Raw genomic sequence first — 22,596 nt, 5'->3', positions numbered from 1 at the left:
CATTCAAAACTAAAAATACACCTCTTGTAGGCCCAAATTCGTCCCGTCACGCAAACCATCGTCACCCAGGGCAGTATGGTCGGTCAGACGCAAATTCGAATGCTCACGACGCAGTCCGGTGCGGCGACGGTCCCCCGAATAGGGCAAACAACGATACGGCCGGCCACGCCGGTGCGAATACAAACACCCATTCAGCAACAGCAAACGACCATCACCGCTGGACCACGACAAATTACGACCCAACAGATACGACCAAACGCGACTGCCACCGTAGGACACACGACGATTGTGCAAACAAGCCAACAGCTGCCTCAGACGATCTCAACGACGCCCCCAGCACTGTTACCGGTAAGTTTACCCACCTTCTCCTGCGTCTTACCCCTGGTCAAATCAGTCCATTGTCAATGCTTCCAATCCCATCCTATCCTTTCACCTTACTCCAAAAGCAGCTGTTTAGAGAAATTTAGTTTGTTTTCCCCCGTAGTGTACAGTCCGATATAATAACCGTTCAAAATTATTTTCTACAGTTAGCCCCATTTTCCTTTTTTTTAAAATTAGTTTCTCCCTACTATTCGGGAATCTTCTTAATCATTGACACAAAACTATAAAGTTTAATACTTTCTGCACTACCTTTTTGTCCCCGTTTGTCCTGTTTATTTTTGTGTATGTAAAAAAGGAAAAAAATCCACAGCACACAAATGTTATACTAGTTAACCAATGTACAGCCGTTTTGTGTATGTGTTTGTGTGCTGTAGATTTTTTTCTCTGTATTTTGAACATCGAAAAAAAAATAGTAGAAAAGAAAAGAAATACGTTCAAAAATGCTTGCGCTTATTATACTTTGTAGAGTAGTTTGCCCTTATTTTAAGTGAAAAAAACTTTAAACTATACGAGTTACGAATGAAAAGTTCAAAAGAATTGGTAGTGAGTTTTATTTTTTGTTTTGTTTAATGAAGAGTTTTACTTTTAGGTACTTTTTAGCTTAATCTCACATATTTTCAGTATTTTAACTGCGGAGTTCAACTATTAATTGCTGTTACTTGCTACTGGATAATAACGAAAACGCTGTCTTAAACGGTTTATTTCCTTCTACCGTTAAACAATAGTAAAGAAAATTGCATGCAACCGGTTTATTTCGTTGCCCTATTTATATAATGCTCTCGGTACTTTTTTTTCATTACCTACTAATGTGATCCGGTTTTCAAGTTTCGATAATTATTATTAACACATCTACTATGTAATTCTTGCTTGTGACATTTCGCCTTTGTTATTTTGTTAATATTAAATTGCTACCCCTTGAACGGCAAGTTCGCGAAGTTAGAAATCAGTAGAAAACTTTAGTGGTATAAATATCTCTCCTCTGGTTCTATAGTTGTTGGTGATGGATGAACATTCTGAGGAAACTTACCCTACTTACTTTTTCTTAGCTCTAGGATTCGCTCGCGCAAAACCCTTTGTTTCTTTTGCTGTGTTGATGGTTTGTTCATTTATACATATATATATATATTTATTATCCCATGTATTATTATCTGCATGATATATTTTTTAATCTACATTGGATGTGTGAGCTGTAACAGTTGAGATCCGTTTCGTCGTACTCGAGTTTGTTCTTTGCTAAATAGTATAAACACTAAATTTCTCTCTGCTGGAATCTTATATAATACACTGCTAAAATTCACTCTTCCCACCTTAATAATCTCGTTCCAAACTAAATGTTACAACAGGACAATGCGGTCAACGATGAAGCCGACTATTTGAGCATATCTCGGTTAGTGGCCGTTTTGCGGGGGGGTTCTAGCCAATTTGAAACGGGATGAAGTTATTCAAGCCTAACAATAATTTGCTTTATGAAATAATACCTATTATTGAAGCTGAAGTGTTTCTGTATTGATTTTTTTCTAAAAGAGATTTCTAAAATTGCTTGAATACCGTTGAATGTTAGACGAAAGATGTGTGCGGTTTCATAAAATTAAGAATATAATTCTGGAATAGGGAAAATTTTTTACTAACGTTTTTGAATGTATGTGCAATTCGAGAATTGATTTCGAAAATCGATCTCATCATTATTTTATGCTGAATAATTTCTACTGAGTTTTTCGAATAAAATATCATATGACACTCTTTCTGTTGATTATAGAAGTGATTGTATTTGCACTGTTTGTCTTTATCAGGCTTCGAAATGGTCACGGTAGAACCACTTTTCACTGCGATAATCGTCTTTTTCTTCCTCTGACGCTACCAAGGCTCGCTGTCTGAATACATTCTTAAACAAACAAGTCAAATGAGTATCGCCATCACGACGATATTTTCCTCAAACGTATTTTGACATTTTTTCCAGAAATGAGAATTACGCACGTTGAGTGTGTGTATTCTGGAAATTATTTATATCATTGATCTTGTAATAATATTTCTCAACATAAATGAACGAAGTAGACAGAAATCGGCCGAAATAACATCGCTAAACGATCGTCACTGTGCATATCTTTGATACGCGAGTGTCGTTTGACTATCCTTTTTTTCTAGGAGCTGAGCGGCGATGGTTTGGTTGTTTTACATTTACGAGCGAAAACCGACTGTGACGCACGCTAAGGAAGCGAGATCAAATGAAAATGGTGACCGTTTACAAGCCTGGTCTTTATTGCTCGAAAAAAAAAGATCGTAAATCTAAGATAACAGTGTATGGCTCAAGGACATATGAAATTTCATATAGCTGACAAAGCAGATTATCATTCAAAACATTTAAATTGATGAATTGTTAACATTTTGTTGATTTCGATTTCGAATTTTGATGAAGCTTTCAGTTGCAATACGACATGATTAACGGAGAAAAATAAAACAAACAAGTATTAAGGAAATTATTTTTTTATTTCTCTATTAGGGGCCATCCACATACCACGTGGACAGCCTTGGGGGGGGGGGGGGTTGGTTAATGTCCACGGTCCATACAATTTTTTTAGAATTTATATGGACAGTTGTCCACGGAGGGGGAGGGGGGGGGGTCAAAATCGTTAAAATTCTGTCCACGTGGTATGTGGATGGCCCCTTAAGGTCTGTGGTGAGAATCTTATGGATTTGTTGATCCAAATAATTTAATTTTCAAATTGGTACTATCTTGTCACCCTCTTTTGATGGCAATATTCACGACAAAACTTTTCGTGCATATGCTGCAATATTACTAAAGTTGCTAAAATGTCGCAGATGAAAGATGAAAGACACATGGTGCCAACTCATATGAACAAAGCAAATGGTCTAAAACTATGGTGTGGTCGATGGTATGTTGTGCTTGGCTAGAAAAGTCTAAACAGACGGAGCGTGTCTTGGTGAAGAACCCATGACTTTTTCTTTCACGATTCGAGTCGTTTTTTTGCTTACTTTTCACTGAGTTAAGCATTCAGCTGTCGGTAGCAGGTAATGCTGATCAAAAGATCGGGCTTGAGGAATCCAGTTAATGTTTTTCATGTTTTCGGAAAAACGAAACAAAGGCGGAGGGGGGTTCTATTGAGCGTTACGATTTGTTACATAGGGGAGAGGGGAGGTGAGATCAGCGTAAGGTAACAAAAAATCTCTGAAGAAACTCTCCAAAAACGAGCATTTTCATTAACAAAAATTTTCTTCAGCGTTACGTAGTTTTAATGGGGGGTTGGTGTTGGCGTTACGTTTCGTTACATATGATGGGGTGGGAGTCCAAAAGTTGGGTATTTTGCGTTACGTAATTTATGGATGTCGCCAAACACCTTTTGCATAAACGACGGCTATGGCCAGACTGATTTCTCTACAATCACGGGAGATGCTGCAATTGAAATTTTCCTGTAACAGTAATTAGTCTAGTTATTCAATAGCCACACCTTATCAAACAAACTAATTTCTGGGGGTTGCTGCAAATCGATTTTTTAACGTAGAATTGCGTCTTACGGAACGTTCTATGATAGGGGTGCAAGTTCAAAACCGAAACATCGAGAGCGTCACGAATTTCAAATGCTTATAATTCAGTTAGTTTTCAACCGATTTTCTTCATTCCAAAATGCGGAAAATTGTAATGTAGCATTTACAAAACTGGTTGTTCGAGCAAACGACACCTAATATATCTTGCAAATGGAGGCATTGTTTTATACTATGTACATATTGAACATCACTTTTGAAGTTTAATTTGTTGAAATTTTAACAACGATACTTTTTTGCCGTCACTTTCAAGTTGTTTTTGGAATGTGAGCTGAACACCAGAAACGGATCACCGGTGGTTGATTACCGGACCAGAATAACTTCCGAGATCCAGTTAATGCTGATGCGGATTCAGATGGCAAAAAGCGAAAAAAAGTAAAGTAGTGTGACAATTCTGTGCTTATTTACGTTATGTGACAAAACTACTTGGTATTTCCTGCGACTTTGCATATTTTTGCAGATGTAAAAAGTACATGCTATTTTTAGCATTTCCCCATGAAAAACACGAAACCCATAAAATGACCTGAATTTGACCTCAAATTTTGAAATGCATGGTTCCAACTCCCGTGAATCGAGATGATATCGATAGATCGGAAACCAACTTTAGATGCCATTTTGAAGTTTAAGATGGTGACTTTTGGTCCCTGGAAAATAGCTCAGAATTACCGAATACCAAGTAATATTTTTATTTGTAACAGACCCAAATATACCTACCTAATCTAGATGCTACTCTTCAGGGGGCTCTAAAAAACTTTTAACGTAGGACTACGCCTTACCGCTCTGTATCGGAGTACGTTCTGTGGAAACCTGAACCTAGATGAAATATTTTAAGAATAAAATAATCAGTATGTCGTTTAATTGATGAAAAGATGTCAACCATCAATTTTGTGGTGCTTAAATATCATCATTACTTTTTGTTCACCAGTAAAAATTGATTAAATGTTCCGAATAAGAATTTCTACTAATAATAAACCAAAAATGACACTGTATCAGTGTCAGAAAAAAAGACAGAATCCCCCCATCCAATTAGGTCAACTAATGTTTGTGTCCATGATCTAGATTATTTTGATGTCTCGATGGTAAAGTTGTTAGAATGTAATTAAAACTAATGTCTTGAAGGAAAATATGCTGACAAAGGTAACTGTACCGCATCGAGCCTTGTACGAGTTGAGCACTGGACACTCGTCGTTTTGCAGTGCAGTTTAACTCGATTTCCATTTGTATGCAACCAAGTGAAAACTGCATTGCCACTGCCGACGCAGGGGGGGGGGGGGTTACTTCATACAAATGCTTGTCAATCATAAAATAATTATTATGGAAAAAACGTGGTTTTTATTTAACTCTGGGACGCTGAACCGAAATGTCACATTCTTTTTGCTTTTTTCTTGACTCGACGGATTTCATATTTTTTTATATATTTATGAGAAAAATTTCCGTATGCGACATTGTTTACTACTTAGAAAAATAAAATAAAAATTCATGCTGTTCTCTATCTAATTGGTTACATTTCATAACTATTAGAAGATTTATTTTTAATTTCTCTATTTGGATACCTTCTATACTTTTTCATAGTGAGATTTATATAACCCAGCTTATGAACTTGATCGAACCATGAAATTTAATTGAGCTGTTGGCTTTTGGAAATAGATATACAGTCGGGTTTTTTTTACGCGGGTTGCTTTTTTCAAAAACTTGTAAACGGTACAGGCAAGGATGGAAAAACTCGTATCGCATAACAATCATTCGGGTATCATTTCTTAACGTGCTATTTATAAGCTTTCAATCCTAGCAAACCATCGCTATTAAAAGTTACATTCTCAAGCTTGCAAGAGACAACTTAGAGCAAAGAAATATAAGGTAGCTTTCTTTGATGATTTTGTTTCAGTATTGCCTGCTTTAGGCGGAGCGAGCAACATATAGCGAGTGTTTCACGAAAGAATCGTAAACGATTGCACTCAAGCGATCGCAATGATTCTTTCAAATGTTGGTTGCTTGTAGGCGTAATTCGGCTACTCCACATCGTGCTTTCACCGTGATATACCACGATGATTCTTGGTGATTTCAAGTATCAGATGCTAATGCATCATGCTACAATTTCCGTAAGCATTGATGATACCTATTTGCTCCGGCAAGCAAACAATTGAACGCAATCTAACGTTCATTTGGATTCATAGTTTTGTATCACTGGCGATAATATCTCAAAGCTTCTCGCGATAATGTTGAGTGCAAGTGAACTTGGATACAATAGATACTATCGTGTTTGAATCATTCAGTCTCCTTCTATGGTATTCGGAACTGTTAGAAGCGAAAAACAATCAGCAGCGTTTCTATGGAAAACTTGTACGCGAGTGGAAATAGTTGAACGATAACTGATAAATCAAAGAACACATTTGCATGAAATATTGCTAGTGAGTGAACTTTTCCATGCTTGGGTACAGGATATCGACCTCATTCCAATCACGTTTTCCGGTTTACGACGAAAGTAATCATATAGCAGTTTTGAAGAAAATTCACAGTTTTTGGTATAAATACTGAAAATTTATAATATTGCATTTTGGCCTTTAGTCTGACCACTATCATATTCAGTCAAAGTTCAAACGTTTTGGGACGATTTTCTACGTTATTTTTTCAACTCAAATTGGCTTTTTTACGCGGCTCTATACAAATTTGGATTTTGATAAAAAAGAACATGCATTTGATTACTTTTACGGTCAAAGATACGAAGTTGTCTTGTGCCTTTCACTTTTAAGACATACCAGGCAGGGGTTATTATTTACGCCAATAATTGTGTCAATTGTTGAAAAAAAAAGGGAATTTTAGTGAAAAAAATGACTGTTCGGTTCAGTTTAGTGAGGAAAACTCTTATGGGTCTGCGCAGAATCCGATATTAGCAAAGTTAATTATTTCGCATTTTAACGATTTGGTACGTTAGATAAACAATTTGGTAGATCGCTTGAGCAAGCGATATGGAAGCATTCGTATATGTCTCCTATTTTCAAAAGTGGAGACCGTAAGAACGTTATGAACTATCATTTCCTCTGAGCAGAATAGTTTCATGCCTGGCCGATTCGTTTGTACAAATCTTTAGGAGTTCACTTTAATATATTTTCATCACATGTAGGGGTACTGGGGGTAAGCCCGGCCCCCTAAGGAAAATGATTCTTTAGCAGCACTTGATGGCGAATATTGTTATTTCACAAAATCATTGCCCAGATTGTTTTCTACAAGATATGAAGGTTTTCAGTGCTTTCAAACTGTTATTTTACAAGGAATAGTGAAGTTTTGAAACTAAGATAAAAATGACGTTTAGCAATCAGTGCGGGTGAAACCGGCACCCCTTGGGGGTAACACCGGCACCTATGTTTGTTCATGAATTAACTCGGACTAACTGAACCAATTTGAATTCGGAAACCGCCGAATGGGAAATCGTACATTTCTGTATGTTACTGTTGAATTTGGTTCTTGTCGGTTAGCTGGTTCTAGGCAGATTGCCGGAACAAGTTCCGGTGAACATGATTTATGAACAATGAAACAATTTGTTACTCGGCAAGCCTATCATGTGGCACTTTAAATCATATTATTAACTAGTTTCATTGAAGTCAGTATCGCATTGACCACACCGGAGCATATTTTAAATACCACCGGGAAAGCCGTCAGTTTTGTGACTTGATTCAGTACATTTGGCACCTCTAATAACCCTTGGAATCATTCATAAATCACAGAAAAGCTTGAGTGCTTGGTTCTAAGTCGATTAATTTATTTATTTATTAGCGAGACATCGGTAATAGATGAGAAATATGTGTCAGTAATATCCAACTAGCCTCAGACCATGTCGGGCACTTGGTGACGGTGTTACCCCGACAGCACATATTTTATTTAAAAGAGTATTTCTACAAATTTATCGCTTCAATTTACCTTAGATCGAATTCCTGTGATTGCCAACAATACAGGCAATAAATTGAAGAGTAACGAAAAATTATTTTAGTCTTTTCAAATGAATGGAAGCTTAAGTTCCACTCACGAAAAACTACATCCGTTTACGCATCAGCTGCAGTAGCTTATGTTTTGTCTATTATTTTGACGTTTGACGTTTCACGGTGGCTTCGATGTGTCTTAAAATGTCTAAAATATTAAATACCAACACTTCACATATTCCAAAACACAGTTAATTAGCGTTTTCTAGTAAAATCCTAGGGGTGACGGTCTTACCCTCAGTGCCGGGCTTACCCTCAGTACCCCTAACAGAAGGTGCAAGTTGATGTTGCATACACTGATTTGTATACACTGATTTCGATCGTATTGACCACAGAATTTTTTTTATGAAAACTAACGAAATTGCTCAGTTCATATTTAGGTAACAGAGTTCTTCGTGTGCAGATTGGGTCCTGCTTCTCGTCGCAGTTCACCAACTTTTCCGGTGTTCCTCAAGGCAGTAATTTGAGACTTCTGCTGTTCATACTATTTTTCAGCGACATTGTGTTATTCCTTAGAGTTGATTGCAAACTAGTATATGCCGATGACTGCTTACGTTTACAAGCGCTGTTGGGCACGTTTGTTGGTTGGTGTCGACGAAATTGGCTAGTCCTTAGTGTTTCCAAATGTCCGAAAAAGCAGTCTAACATTTTTCAACTATCAAATCGCCGGGCATGCCCTAATTTAAAGAACTATCACTAATATTCAAAAGAGGACTAAATAACACCTCGCTTTTATAATTTTGACCGTCGGAAAATTGCAGCCTTTTTTGGAAGAAACGAACATCCTGGTTTCTAATGCTTTCCGTGACTGTGACTGTGAATTTGTTGTGTCCAATGTTGGTCCATTTAAGGCAGCATCGAAGATTAGAAATAAGCTGTGCTGAGCTCCAGAACCATTTAAGGGGTTATATACCTTTTTGGTCGAGAGAAATGAGGGAAGTTTGAATCTATTTTTGCAGAGGCTGCGGTGATCCTGATAGAGACTCAGCGGGTCAACCAAAATCAAAAATCTCATATTATTTCATTAGTTTAGAAGTGTGCCGGGTCCTTGAACGATCGCTTTTATGAGTATTTTGTTTTCAGTGCAAACGGGAACGTTTTTCCCAAAAAATGCACGTTTTGAGCGCTAAAAATGGCATTAAAAGTTTTTTTTGCGGCAAAATGTAACTGTATGTTTCAACAAGCGATCGTTCAAGGACCGGCGAATTTAATAACGAACATTTAAAAAAAGATGAAGGAAATCGGTTCAGTAGTTTTCCCGCAATCAGGATCACGGCAAAGTCATTTTTCGGAAAACACTATTCCGAGATAATCGCGTGTAGAGTTCCAAGTTTAGCTTATGCGGCCGTGGCGACGCGCGCTGCAAATCGCTCTAACTTTCTTTCTATTGCTCAGATCTTCATGAAAATTTGTGAAAATGTTCTCAAGATGTTGCATTTGAAGATAATACAATAAATTTTTTCTTCAGTTTTTTGAAAACTAGAAAGGTATATAACCCCTTAAAGACGACTTATTGAGAAGCAGCTGGTCAGTAGAACTTTAAGAATAGTTTTTATGTTTACAAGAAATCATCTCCAAGCTCGACTGAAGAACTTGCTAAAGAACATCTCGTTTGGAGTATATGCGAAATTTGTAGAGCATTGCAATAATTTCATGTAATAAGCTTGCCATCCTATGGGCTCTGCTTCCAGACCAGAGTATATTATAAAAATATTCAAACATGGTGGAAGAAGTATCATGGTCCGGGGATGTATCATTACATGTATGCTAGAATCCTGGCTACTACAATACACTACGTTTAAAATCAGCTTTTTATGCAAGATAATGACCCTAAACATACTGCCTATTCGGTCAATAAATGGTTTGAAAGTTAAAAAATTAAAGTTATGCACTGGTTGGCCCAGTATCGATCCAATGGAGAACCTATGTCCGTTCGTGCTGGAATTTTGTCCGAATTTTGAAAGATAATTTTCTCGAAAATCATTCAAATTACATGTGTGAAATTTTGATCGATTTTTGCACCGCTAGCGTATGCAGAGAGTAGAAACTCAAGCGCCATTTATTAGGTGGACGCTGAGATTTTTGCGCTCAAAATTTTCAGGTGAAAAGAAATCTAGCCTCAAAATTGTATAAAAAAAAAACCACCGTCCTGTTTCATCCTAATTTTGTGAAATCGGAAGAAAGCATGGTACATTTTTCGTGTCAGCATATGTCGAAGCCTTGTTGAGTCTATACCGCGAAGAGTACGTGAAGTTATCCAACACTCGTCCAAAATTGACTCTCCATTTGTAATTGGTCAGGCGAGTAACATGTCGCTCGCCTCGTAGTCTGTAATAGACCCTATTATCACCAATTACCATTCCGTGGAGAGGTTCAATTAAATGTCCCTCTGGCTAGTTTCAAATTAGGGATTTATTTAAGTTTTGTAGAGTTCAACATAAAGGAAGGCTTATTGGCGTTTAAGTCCGTTGACATCGAATGGTCTGGATTCTACTGATAGCGAATTTCTTTATTCCACTGCGGATCCAGGTCTAAACGAGGTGAGCTGGTGGAAAAAAGAAATTCAGAACCCACGACTACCCGCTTGCCAAGGAAATGCGTTCGAGCTTAACAAACGTTTTGAAAACTTTACTCACAGTAAAGCCTGCTACTGTTTTAAAGTTATTGGTGCGACGTCATTTCATGGCCCTGCAAATTTTTCATTCTGTGGGTCATATTTCTAGTCTTATAAAATTCACTAATTGCAAGTTAGCGCCGCTAATCAGCGAAATTACGCTTGCGTCTGCTGGTTTATCAATATATATTAACTTCTGACGATTAGATTACTATTGAATTGTTTAAATCCAGCTTTCAATTGTACCATCTAAAAATGCTTAATTTTTTTTTTAAAAAGAGCAATCTTGAGAGTAACGAAACTCAACTGATTTGTTTCTTTCTTGTCAATTCAAAAATTTTGCTTGGTTTTATGAAATTTATGAACGTAATTATCTAGGGTAGATTTGAGTATTGCTAAGTTACTCATGAACTCAGCAGTTAGTAGTCTTTTTGAAATTAACCAAATTGAAAAAAAAAATTACAAAAGTATGCTGAATGTTTTGGTTTAAGCTACAAGGTCACAATAAAATCTCCGAAGAATTTTTTCACGGGTCCTGATACTTCCAGAGATATATTGTGCAGTAATGCTCAGTTGAAAATAATTATTCGAAATGTTTGTGAGTGTAGTGAGTACTACCTATATCATAGATCAGATTCTAACTCTAAGAATCTTATAGAAATCTGGAATAGGAGGTGTGATATCCTAAAACCACAAAAAATGCTCAAATAGTTTGGTTTTTCTCGATGGCGGGGTGTTCGCATTTCTATTTGCCTAGGTCCAAGTATCGATTGACAACAACAACAACAAAAAAAGCTGAATGTGAAAATAACGTATCCTCGTTGTTTGTTTTTCTCTTTCTTTTTATCTCTCCAAACCATGTCGGCTCTCGTTCGCTTCCCCTCTTCGGTGCGTTTTTGCTCCGAAACGCATTTTGAATACCGATAGATTCGCGCCCCGGCCGGTACGGCGATTACGCGTACGCCAGCGACCCTGCAAATTCGTGCCACAACGCCGGTAGTGTCGCGCGCTACCGTTTCTGTCGCTGCTACCAACAGTATCGTCAGTGGCAACACGACGGTGACCACTAAGACGATCCGCGGCCAAACACCGGCCGTAGTCACAGTGGCGGCTGCTGCGGCTTCCGGTTCGGCTGCAACCCAGGTTAAGCAAGTGACAGCAATTAATAACAGCAATGTGGTCGTCGCAGCAACGTCTGTTGTGGCCACACCAACAACAAACTCCGGCACCCCCGGACTAGTTGTGACCGGAACACAACCGTTGCCCGCACTGGCACTTAGCTCTTCCGCGGCCGCAGCCGTGGCCACCCTAAACAATGCTAGTAATAGTAGTAACTCTACAAGTATAATCAGCACAAGCCTTCATCCGGCAACAACAGTGGTGGTCAGTTCGGTATCCAACAGTAGTAGTGGCACGATCATTAGCACCACTCCAACCGCAGCTACGTTAGTGCCCAGTTCAAAAGCTAGTTCGGGAGTCAAAGCTAGTTCTTCTGGTGGTTCAAAAAAGAAAGCCAGTGCTGCCTCTGCCGCTAGTGCTAGTACCGATTCCACTGATCCGACCACCGCGGCGAAAAAAGCGGCTGCTTCAATGCAATCTTCTTTTTATCAGCATCACGTGTCTTCCTCCATGTACGGGGACGATGACATCAACGACGTCGCGGCAATGGGTGGCGTCAATTTGGCCGAGGAAACCCAACGCATTCTCGGCTCGACAGAGTTCGTGGGGACCCAGATCCGGTCTTGCAAGGATGAGGTATTTCTGCACATGCCCGCGCTGCAGGCGAAAATCCGAAGTATTATCGCACGATACGGACTGGAGGAGCCGAGCAGTGAGGTTGCCGTTCTAATATCACACGCCTGCCAAGAACGACTGAAAAACGTTGTTGAAAAACTAGCGGTAATTGCGGAACATCGAATTGATATAATTAAGGTAACAATTAGGAACTGAGTGGTATGATTGATACTGAACGCTATTTAAAAATTCATTAGGTTGATCCTCGCTACGAAGTGACAAAGGACGTTCGGGGGCAGATCAAATTTCTGGAGGAACTTGACAAGGCAGAGCAAAAGCGACACGAGGAACAGGAAAGAGAAATGCTCATGCGGGCGGCTAAATCCCGATCGAAAACTGAGGACCCCGAGCAAGCGAAACTAAAAGCTAAGGTAAAATTTTCCGCTATCCGTAGGTGACTATTGTTTGATATTGATTGAAATCCATTTCATATAGGCAAAAGAAATGCAACGAGCAGAAATGGAAGAGCTTCGGCAGCGGGATGCTAATCTGACGGCTTTGCAAGCAATTGGACCACGCAAGAAACCTAAGCTCGAAGAAGGAGCAACGACGGCTGTAACTGTGAGTATTATAATTCTGATCAAATAAATAAGAAATAATAATTGATAAATCTCCTGCAGCCTGGAACGTCCGGAATCGGTGGCGTCGTAAGCGGGAAAGCATCTACACCACTCAGGCCTCGTATCAAGCGGGTGAATCTGCGCGATATGCTGTTTTATCTGGAGCAGGAGAAGGAAAGCTGCAGAAGTCAAATGCTGTACAAGGCCTACCTTAAGTGATCGATTGTGGTGCGAACGGTGGTGATAATCGGGGTGGTCATTCTGCACTGAGAAGCAAACGACGCTTCCGGACGTCCGGAATGGCCCTGCGGGCAGATGCTGCCGATCGTCAGATAGTCAGACAATCGGCGCAGATCCTGGAGGACGAAGGGTGTTTGGTTCCTTTCATCGATTGGGTTGTTTTAAATCCAAACGCGGGATGCTCCAGTTTGGCGACGGAACGGAACTAACCGGTCCATAAAGCGTTTCATCTTAATGTCAGGTCTAGTTCAAAGAAAATGAAAAACAAAGGGATAGATATTGGTATGCAAAAACGGACACGAGAAAAAAATGGCATAGACTGAGCCGCAGAATGTTTATGTTTGTGCGTGTTTGCCTTTAGGGAATTTTGTAAATAGTTATTTTTTCAATTCTGTGCGGAAGAGCAACTAAACAATTGGTCGCCAGCATTGTTTATTTATAATTGATAAGCCAATACCAACAAAGGAGAGATAAAAAAAAACGTCCGGTAGCGAAAAATTTCTCGCACTGGAAAATAAATTTGGATAGTAGGTACAACTCATCTGAGAAATTTATGTACCGTAAGCCGGGGTGAGATTGTGCCATACAAACCCATTGTTTGTTAGCCATCCTATGGCGACCACACGACACGGAAGTCTAGTCTTCTGACTCGAAAGAGATGGCTAAAAAGTCGCGGGTTGAATGGGTCAATCTCACCCCGGCTGACGGTATCAATACGAAAAAAAAAATTTTTTGCTGAAATTCGTCGGATATGTTATAGAGTAGATTGACGAAGAGTCAATGTGTAACAAGCTTTCTTTGTGATTATATCACTAAAAACTGATAATACTATCTAATTGTTTCTGCAAAAAAAAATGCAAAATGCCCATTATTTATGTTTAAAAATCTTTTCATTCAAATCTAATTTAATGAAACGAAACTTTAAGGACAAAATGAAAACAGAGAACGTTAAGGAAAGATCAACAATAGAGATACCTTTTCTTATAAAGAATAAATAATGATGCAAAACTCAGAAATCGGTTGTCGTTGCTATAAAAGGAAGAATCCTGGTCTGCCCCGTGTAATAAATGTAGGGGGATTTATCGTTACCCATTTCCTTCAAGTCGATCTGCTGGTACAACGTCAGATATAGTCGTGCGTGACAACAATTATAGCCAAAAAATTGATTTGTTAAGTCTCAGGCGACATCCATAAATTTCGTAACGCTCATAGGTGGGAGAGGGAGTGTCCTTGAGCGTTACGATTTGTTACACTGGGGAGGGGGAAGGTGAGTTCAGCGTTACGTAATGAAAAATCTCTGGAGAGACTCTCCAAAAACGAGCATTTCAAGCAAGGAAATTCTTCTATAGCTTTACGTAATTTTTACGGAGGGGGGGGGGGGTTGGTGTTACGTTCCGTTGAATATGGGGAAGGTGGGGGTCCAAAAATTGGGTTTTTTGCGTTCCATAATTTATGGATGTCGCCTTAGTAAAGTCTAAAAAAGGAAAATCTAACAAATAGTATCGCTGAATGACTGATTGTCCAGTAGCTGCTCTATTTGTCGATGCTTATTACGGGAGTCACTTCACGATGAAATATATTTCACTTTCACGCTCACTTCACTTTTTGAGACCTATTCCTGTTTCCACCTCAATTCGCGTTGACGGTGTTGCTGATATTTGTTTGGTTTTTGCATGCGAAAAAGAAGGAAGGATATATTTTTGCTTTTGTCATCACGCACATTTTGACAATTACATATGAGTGTTCCCGTAGGTGCGAACAGCCTTCAAAATCTCTTTCAACGCGAATAACCCGAATTGAGGTGACAAAAATTACCTCCGTGGAGTGAGATTGACAGTGAAGTGAAATCGGAAATAGGTCTCAAAAAGTGAAGCAAACGTGAAAGTGGAATATATTTCACCGTGAAGTGACTCCCGTAATAAGCACCGATGATTATTCATAGATACTGATAATAGATACTTTTTTTTTGATTAACTAAAATTTACTGAATATTGCTCACAGTTTTTCAACCTTTCCTAGATTTCTTCCAAGTTTCTTCCAAGATTTACAATAGACGACTTCCATCTCGAATGACCTATCATCCGATTCTCCCGACTGTCCCAGATTTGAATTATACTTTGCAAACCTTTTAGGTTAAGTAATTTCCAAGAATGAAAATATTTTTTAAACCCATAAATAATTTTCTCAAATGGCGTAGGTATTTTTCACACATTCGGGCTCCATTACACAAGACCATAAACTCAACTCCTGCAACTGTCGAGTTGAGCAGAAGGTCGTATTAGAAAAAAATACTCTAAGTTTTTGTGTACATGATGTCAACCTATTTTTATTACATTTTTCAGTACTCTGTGTTCAAAGATTGCTAGTGCTAAATTCGGATTTTTTTCTGAGTAGGTAGATTCAAGGCCTAAACAGTTAGCCCATACATTTTCTGTCAAATTAACGTCAACGCAACGCAAACGTATCCGTTGTGTTTAGGCCTTCATTCGCTTACAGCCTGAGAGAAGAGTGGCCAAGATGATACCTCGGTTTGCTCCAGGTTTTTTGCTCCAAACGTGATTGGCTGATTGTGACAACACGCGTGTGTGACAATATTCAAATGTTGAGCTCTTGTATTTCTTTCATCTAAAACGGCATTCACTCGAGAATAAGTCTACCGACAAAATGGGACGTTTACTCTATTTTACTTGTTTTAGGGCAAATCAACCAAAAAGTGGGTACCAGAAACGCTGGTGCCAGAATCAAAGAGTGGTAGATGGAAAATGTATGGAGTTTTACAGCCACAAGAGCCCCCTGTTCAGAACAGACTCGCCTAGTGTAATCGGGGCTGAATAAATGATGATTTTACCTAAATTTTATTATTAAGCAATGAACGTGCATATCAATCTGTTTTTCTTTTATTCACATTGTGTTTGTTTTATTTCTTATGTGTGCCGGCCGTCTTTCCGTTTGAAGTGCTGAAGTTTCTCAGGAAAATATGTCCTCAAACAGTGATTATCGCGAAGAAATTCCAAGATGTTTACTCGATCAGTTACTCTATGTCGAACGAATCGCTTTACACCGGAAATATTCAGTGCTTGTTCTAATAACAAAGAGTTACCGCATGTTAGAAGTTAAAGAGCGCGCTATTTTGAGTACGATTGATTTGGAGAAGTTTTTGCACAAACACGAATCAACATCTGTGTACAGTTTTTTTGGAACCATCTCACCGGATGAGAATCCTGCACTGGCTGGCAAGAATGAAGTTTCATTGGCTGTATTCCGTTCAAACGACGGTATCGAGCGGAAGATATTCTATCTTGTTTCAATCGATCACAAGCTGGTGATTGTTGAGAGAAAAGACCAACCGGCTGTGAAATATGTCCACATTGAAACGTATGAACGTTACATCAAGCATGAAATCACCGGGAGAGAAGACTGTCCCGGGCTTCCTGTGGTTAAGATTTATGTGGAATACCAACTAGATCCAATTGTTACTGACTTCCAGTCCTACAAAACCGAAGGCACCGAAAATTGTGTGAACAACTTCACCTGTTTCGAAGACACTCTGAAGACCCTGAGGGAGCAAACCAATAAAAGCCGAGCCGAGCTGGCCACGATTCGTTCGACGACAGGAGAATTATTTGAGCGGCTCAACGACAGATTCAAGCAAGTGCCCGGTCTGCTTCGAACTGAGAACCCTGACGAAAAACGTCCCCTGGTAAAGTACGGCGATGTTTGGATAAAAGTGCACAACGAACAGCTGGTACTGGGGATTCCGATTTTTAACTGCACTTACAAAAGGTAGGCCCGAGTTTCTTTGTAGTTCTTTGTTAAATTAACATCTAAATCATGCTTGGATTTTACTTTTTCGTTTAAAAAACAGTTCAACAAACGATGCGTATTATTATTATTCAAAATTGTGTTTCAAGCCTTACTCTGTTTGCTACAACAGTAGTAGGAAAAGCCTAAGGGTTATCAATCTCGGTCGCAGCGGATATTGTCTCCCTTTCCCGTAAATCTAACGCAACCGAGCTAATCCTATCCTAGCGAGCGAAACAGTTATCAGATTTATTTACCCTACAAATCTATTGGACGTCTAAAATTGATGTCTTTTGCGATATAAAAATACGTTCTGGTTCCGCTAGGAAAAAAAATCGCTTTGTTTTTGATTCTGCGAACTTGCTTCAACGTTCGATGCCTATTTTAAAGATAAGTTTGCTTAAAACAGCTGCTCTCATTTGCGCGCTTCTAATTGGTCTCACTAGAATAGTGTAATGTAGTAATTTGACGAATTAAAATGGTTCTCTGGCGTTGAAGTACTCCTCGGCGCTATACCCAAACAGTTCGAAATCGTAACGATAATATTCGTACAGGCCTCGCAGTTGGTTCTCGTCCAGGGTAGCGAAAAGTTTCAGTACTACTTCATTAGTATGGGCCCCTTTACCGGCGTTCTTCCATTGGGGCTTAACAATGTCTCCTAACTTGGCCACCGAGATCAGGTAGGACTGGTCTTCCTGCAGTGTCTCGAACTTGGCTATCACATCGTAGTGGAAGAAACAAGGGGTACAGAAGTACGTCACCGGGATCCAGTGCATGTCGATCTCGGCGTGTGGGTGCCGCACTTCGTCCAGCAAGTAATTGACAAATTCCGGAAAGGTGGGATACTTCTGTGTGTTCCAGGGCTGCTGCAAAGAATGGTTCTTTGTTATGACTGTAGCTGAACGACATTGACGTAATTAATTCGGCGTACCTGACCCTTGATGACTTTCCGATATTTTTGAATAATACGAACGCCGAGCTTGTGGTGGTGTGAGTTCGGCAGAGCGTATTGGATCTTATCCTTGTAAGCGCTAACCAGTCTTTCGAACGGATGCCGTACGATTAGGAATGAAATTGAGCTATTGATGGCATCCTGGAGCTATAATTGATAACACATCTGCTGAGAAATCTGACAGACAGAGGCAAATATTTCTCTTACCACTTCTACCGACGGACGAGGATACCTTTGGCGTGCTAGTTGCAGTGGCACATCTTTGGTTTTTCGAAGGAATTCCGGTGGGTAACCGGCCAGTAGGTTGAAGTTGTACATCCAAGAGGTGGAGGCAGCCTTGAAAACGTTGCACCATACCAGATGATACTCGTGATTGATGAGATATTCCCACGCTTTAGGTTTATAGTTTTGCTCTAGGTTTACAGTCCCAACAATGGATGCAAAAAAAAAGAGAAAATAATGAGTTTTTGTTCGGTTTTACTTTATGGCAAGGACATCACAGAAATAACTAATGCTTACTCGGTTCATTCAATCTATACTCGGAGCACTTTTCACTCAAACGTGCCACTCGTTGCTCCATCCGGTGCTTTATGTACTCTAGGTCCGTCGGATACTGGTTACCCGTGCTATTCTTAATGGTCCTCTGCAGCTGCTGTAACTGTTTGCGATCGGTGTGCTGCGCTTGGTGACCACCATTGTGGCCACGATGCCCCTGCAGGGCAGGGTGGTGCACCGCGTGGAATTGTAGCGGATGTCGTGAGCCATTGGTGCCTGCACCGTACTGTGAAAGTGTACAGAGAAAAAAAAAAGGAATAATATAAAGTACATCATACACAAGAATTGTAATCACCGGCAGGATGCCATTGGCAGTAACGGAATGGATAGACAACTGTGCTAGTAATGGAATGAAATGTAGTGAATTACTGAAAAGAAAAAAATCACGATGTTTGCCTAGATACTGGAAAAAAAGCATAATCCCTTTTAGAGTTCTAAACAATGCAGAATTTCACCATAAAGTGAAAATCAGAGGTGAACCACAAATAACTCGCAAAACAGCTTATCATAAATAGTTCAAAATTTTCAAACCTAATATTGAAATATCTCAAAAAACGGATGCAATAAGCAAGTTTGTCACCAAGTGTTTCATGAATTGAAATTACTATTAAAATGATTTTGTATCACTAAAATTTGATTATTCTGAAAAATGTTGAAAAAAAATCTTTTTTGCCTTTCTCCTAGAAAGGTATAGCAATCACTGGAAAAACCAAAGGTATAAAAGTGCCCCAGAGGGTAGAATCTCGTATATCATTCGACTCAGTTCGACGAGGTGAGCATTTTCTGTATGTGTGTGTGTATGTGTGTGTGTGTGTGTGTAACGCTCTCCCAATCTCACTCGATTTTCTCAAAGATGGCTGGACCAATTTTCATGAAATTAATTGCAAATGAAAGGTCTAGTTGCCCCATAACACCCTATTGAATTTTATTGTAATCGGATTTTTGATTTAGAGGTTATGTTTAAAAATGTGAAAGTCACGAAGCATCAATATCCCAGAAACTACTCAACCGATTTTAACAAAATTGGTTTTAAATGAACGGGCTACCTAAAAAACCATTAACTTTTGAATTTCATGAAGATTAGACTTGTGGTTCAAAAGTTATTTACCGAAACGTGTTCTGGAGAGTGTTTAATCTCACTCATGTTTCACAGAGATGGCTGGACCGATTTCCACAAAATCAGTGTCATATGGAAGGTCTTGTTGCCCCATAAGACCCTATTGATTTTTTTTTGCAATCGGACTTTCACTTTGCCTGTTATGTTTAAAAATGTGAAAACCAGCTTTAAAAAGAAACATATTCCGAGGACTACTTAAATGCACTCGCTTTTCTAAGAGATGGCTGAACCGATTTCCATAAAATAAGTGTCATATGGAAGGTCTTGTTGCCCCATAAGACCCTATTGATTTTTTTTTGCAAACGGATTATTACTTTGCCTGTTATGTTTAAAAATGTGAAATCCAACTATGAAAAGAAACATTTTCCGAAGACTACATAAACTCACTCACTTGTCTCAGAGATGGTTGACCCGATTTCCACAAAATTAGTGTCAAATGAAAGGTCTAGCTGCCTCATAATACCCTATTGAATTTTACTGTAATAGGACTGTAACTTCGTCTGTAATGTATCGAAATGTGAAAATCACGAAACTTCATTATCTTAGAAACTACACAACCGATTTGAACAATATTGATATCAGATGAACGGGCTATTTAAAGGTTAACTGATGAATTATGATTGAACACGTGGTTTCAAAGCTTGACTGCCCTATACGTTCCCTTTTCATATGATTATAATCGAACTTAAGCAACCGTTATGTATTAAATTGTTAAAATAACGAAAGTCTGTTATCTCAAGTATTACACGACATATTTGAACATAACTAGTGTCATACGAACGAGTCATCTCTCAAACTTACAAATAACAAATTTCATAACAATTTGATATGTGGTTCAGAAGTTTTGGAAAGAAAAAAAACTTCAAAACTATTTAAAACTATACCTACTTTGATCAATATATATGGCCTCAACGTGATTTAAATGTGGTATCGTACTATTTGAACATTCCCGGTATCGGTCGTGATTAAATTGTTCGAAATTAAAAGTCATTTCTTTTATTTCGCTATGTCTTAAGCACTAACATTACGTCAAATTTCATATTTTATACTTCAATTACAACATCAATATTTTAGAACCCAAAGAGTGAATATATTGGATTTAAGCATTCATGTAAATCTATTTTTATAAATAATAAGTTTGAATGAGAAAGGCTGAGTCTGACCGCAAGGTGGATTAATTTAGGTTTTTCAAAAGCTCAGGAATAATGTCCAGTTTCAATCCAAAAATTATTTGGGGCGAAAATTTAGTTCAGTTTCGATTTACTGTACAATGAGTTTTTTCTCTGATTTTCTCAATTTAAAATCCAAATAACTTGATACATTTACGAAATTATTTATTGTAAGCTTTTAAATTTAGAATGACCATTTAAATTGAATAAAATTCAAATACAATTAGGGTAGGGAACATATTCTAAGCAGCTTTAGGAACCGCCTGTGTATTCAGACGAAATACTCGAAATGTGTTGGGTGAAATTCAAACAGTAGTATATCAATATATTCTCTATCGTTTTGTCTGTCAGAATTTGTTTTCAGATTGTAAAACTAAGTCAGCAAACTTTAACAATAATCAATTAAAGTTACCAATCGAGCGACACTATTCCAATCACCCCGAACCTATTTTAAGCAGTTTCCATCTGTTTTGCAGGCGTTTTTGCCTTTCTCCTAGAAAGGTATAGCAATCACTTGCAAAACCGGAAGTATAAAAGTGCTCCAAAGGGCCGAATGGCATATATCACTCGACTCAGCTCGACGAGCTGAGCATTTTCTGTATGTGTGTGTGTATGTGCAGATTTTTATTCTCACTCACTTTTCTCAGAGATGGCTGGACCGAATTAATTGCAAATGAAAGGTCTAGTTGCCCCATAAGACCCTATTAAATTTCATTGTAATCGGGTTCTTAGTTCAGAGGTTATGTATCAAAATTTAAAAATCATAAAACATCATTATCTCGAAAACTACACAACCGATTTGAACAAGATTGGTTTCAAATGAACGGGCTACCTGAAAAACCCTTAACTTTTGAATTGTATGAAGATTGAACTTGTGGTTTAAAAGTTATGAAAAGAAACGTGTTCTAAAGACTGTTTAATCTCACTCATGTTTCTCAGAGATGGCTGGACCGATTTTCAAAAATCAGTGTCAAATGGAAGGTCTTGTTTCCCCATAAGACCCTATTGATTTGTTTTGCAATCGGATTATTAGTTTGCCTGTTATGTTCAAAAACGTGAAATCCAGCTAGTTTAGTTGCGCCTATGTGAAAATTACATGACTGTAGAGTACCTACTTTTCGTAAAAAAAATCAGACAATATCAGTAAGAGAAAAACTTTACTGATGGATCGTATGGGCTTAAGCTGTTCAGTCGCAATTGCTTGTGGAGCAATTTGTAGACACGACTTCCGCTGATAATTTGCCTCTGGATCTCACGGCTGGTATCATTGTCCTCGCTTGCCAGTGACCAGGATGGACAAACTCGTTCATTACTTTGAACTCACCGCCGTCGATCGTAATACTACTGCCTAGGCGTTGTCGGTCGGCTTCGGTTTTGCCGGCTAGTATATACTTCGTTTTAGACGTATTTATCTGCAACCTAATCCTCGCTGCTTCCCGTTTTAGTCTGGTTTAGTTTAGTCTGCCGATAATGTCCATGTCATCAGCAAAGCAAATGACTGGATTTGTTGAATATCGTACCCCGTGTGTTGATGTCCGCTCGATTCATCGTACCATGTAGCGCTATGTTGAATAGCAGGCAGAAGAGGCCATCACCCTGTCGAAGCTCTGTACGGAATTCAAATGGATCCGACAATCCACCCGAAAACCGCATACAGCACTACGTCCCATCCACCGTAGACTTTATCAGTCTTTCCCGGAAAGCCGTTTTCATCCATGACCCTCCATAGCTCTTTTCGGTCGATAGTGTCATACCCGGTTTCGAAGTCGATGAATAGGAAAGCACTTTGTTGGCGGCATTCAGGATGGTGATCGCACGATAGTTCCCACAGTCCAATTTCCTAGTTAAAAATCTGTCCACGTGGTATGTGGATGGCCCCTT

General features: G+C 38.9%; 3 protein-coding genes across 11 annotated transcripts in view; 2 read left to right on the top strand and 1 right to left on the bottom strand.

The window, feature by feature from the left end:
• Nucleotides 1–14,137, top strand: part of LOC129721144 (transcription initiation factor TFIID subunit 4) — a 36,762-nt gene extending 22,625 nt beyond the window's left edge. For 6 of the 7 annotated variants that reach the window (XM_055673343.1, XM_055673345.1, XM_055673344.1 and 3 more), the window contains 5 exons: nt 31–348; nt 11,455–12,459; nt 12,519–12,692; nt 12,757–12,882; nt 12,942–14,137. In XM_055673343.1, the coding sequence (XP_055529318.1) occupies nt 31–348; nt 11,455–12,459; nt 12,519–12,692; nt 12,757–12,882; nt 12,942–13,100 (1,782 nt within the window). In that variant the 3' untranslated portion in view covers nt 13,101–14,137. The remainder of the gene's footprint in view (nt 1–30; nt 349–11,454; nt 12,460–12,518; nt 12,693–12,756; nt 12,883–12,941) is intronic. The other variant, XM_055673349.1, reaches the window with a different exon arrangement.
• A 1,877-nt stretch (nt 14,138–16,014) lies between these two features.
• The window catches only part of LOC129720847 (uncharacterized), a 49,579-nt gene continuing 42,997 nt past the window's right edge, over nt 16,015–22,596 (top strand). For both annotated transcript variants that reach the window (XM_055672679.1, XM_055672678.1), the window contains exon 1: nt 16,015–16,904. In XM_055672679.1, coding sequence (XP_055528654.1) covers nt 16,099–16,904 — 806 coding nt within the window. In that variant the 5' untranslated portion in view covers nt 16,015–16,098. The remainder of the gene's footprint in view (nt 16,905–22,596) is intronic.
• The window catches only part of LOC129720848 (carbohydrate sulfotransferase 11), a 46,539-nt gene continuing 40,893 nt past the window's right edge, over nt 16,951–22,596 (bottom strand). Inside the window, exons 3-6 of one of the 2 annotated variants that reach the window (XM_055672680.1) lie at nt 18,394–18,655; nt 18,082–18,287; nt 17,854–18,021; nt 16,951–17,788 (exon numbers count right to left, since the gene is read on the bottom strand). In XM_055672680.1, the coding sequence (XP_055528655.1) occupies nt 17,396–17,788; nt 17,854–18,021; nt 18,082–18,287; nt 18,394–18,655 (1,029 nt within the window). In that variant the 3' untranslated portion in view covers nt 16,951–17,395. The remainder of the gene's footprint in view (nt 17,789–17,853; nt 18,022–18,081; nt 18,288–18,393; nt 18,656–22,596) is intronic. The other variant, XM_055672681.1, reaches the window with a different exon arrangement.

Source organism: Wyeomyia smithii, chromosome 2 (assembly GCF_029784165.1).
Source record: "Wyeomyia smithii strain HCP4-BCI-WySm-NY-G18 chromosome 2, ASM2978416v1, whole genome shotgun sequence".
Classification (NCBI taxonomy): domain Eukaryota; kingdom Metazoa; phylum Arthropoda; class Insecta; order Diptera; family Culicidae; genus Wyeomyia; species Wyeomyia smithii.
This window is presented reverse-complemented; position numbering and strand designations above follow the sequence as displayed.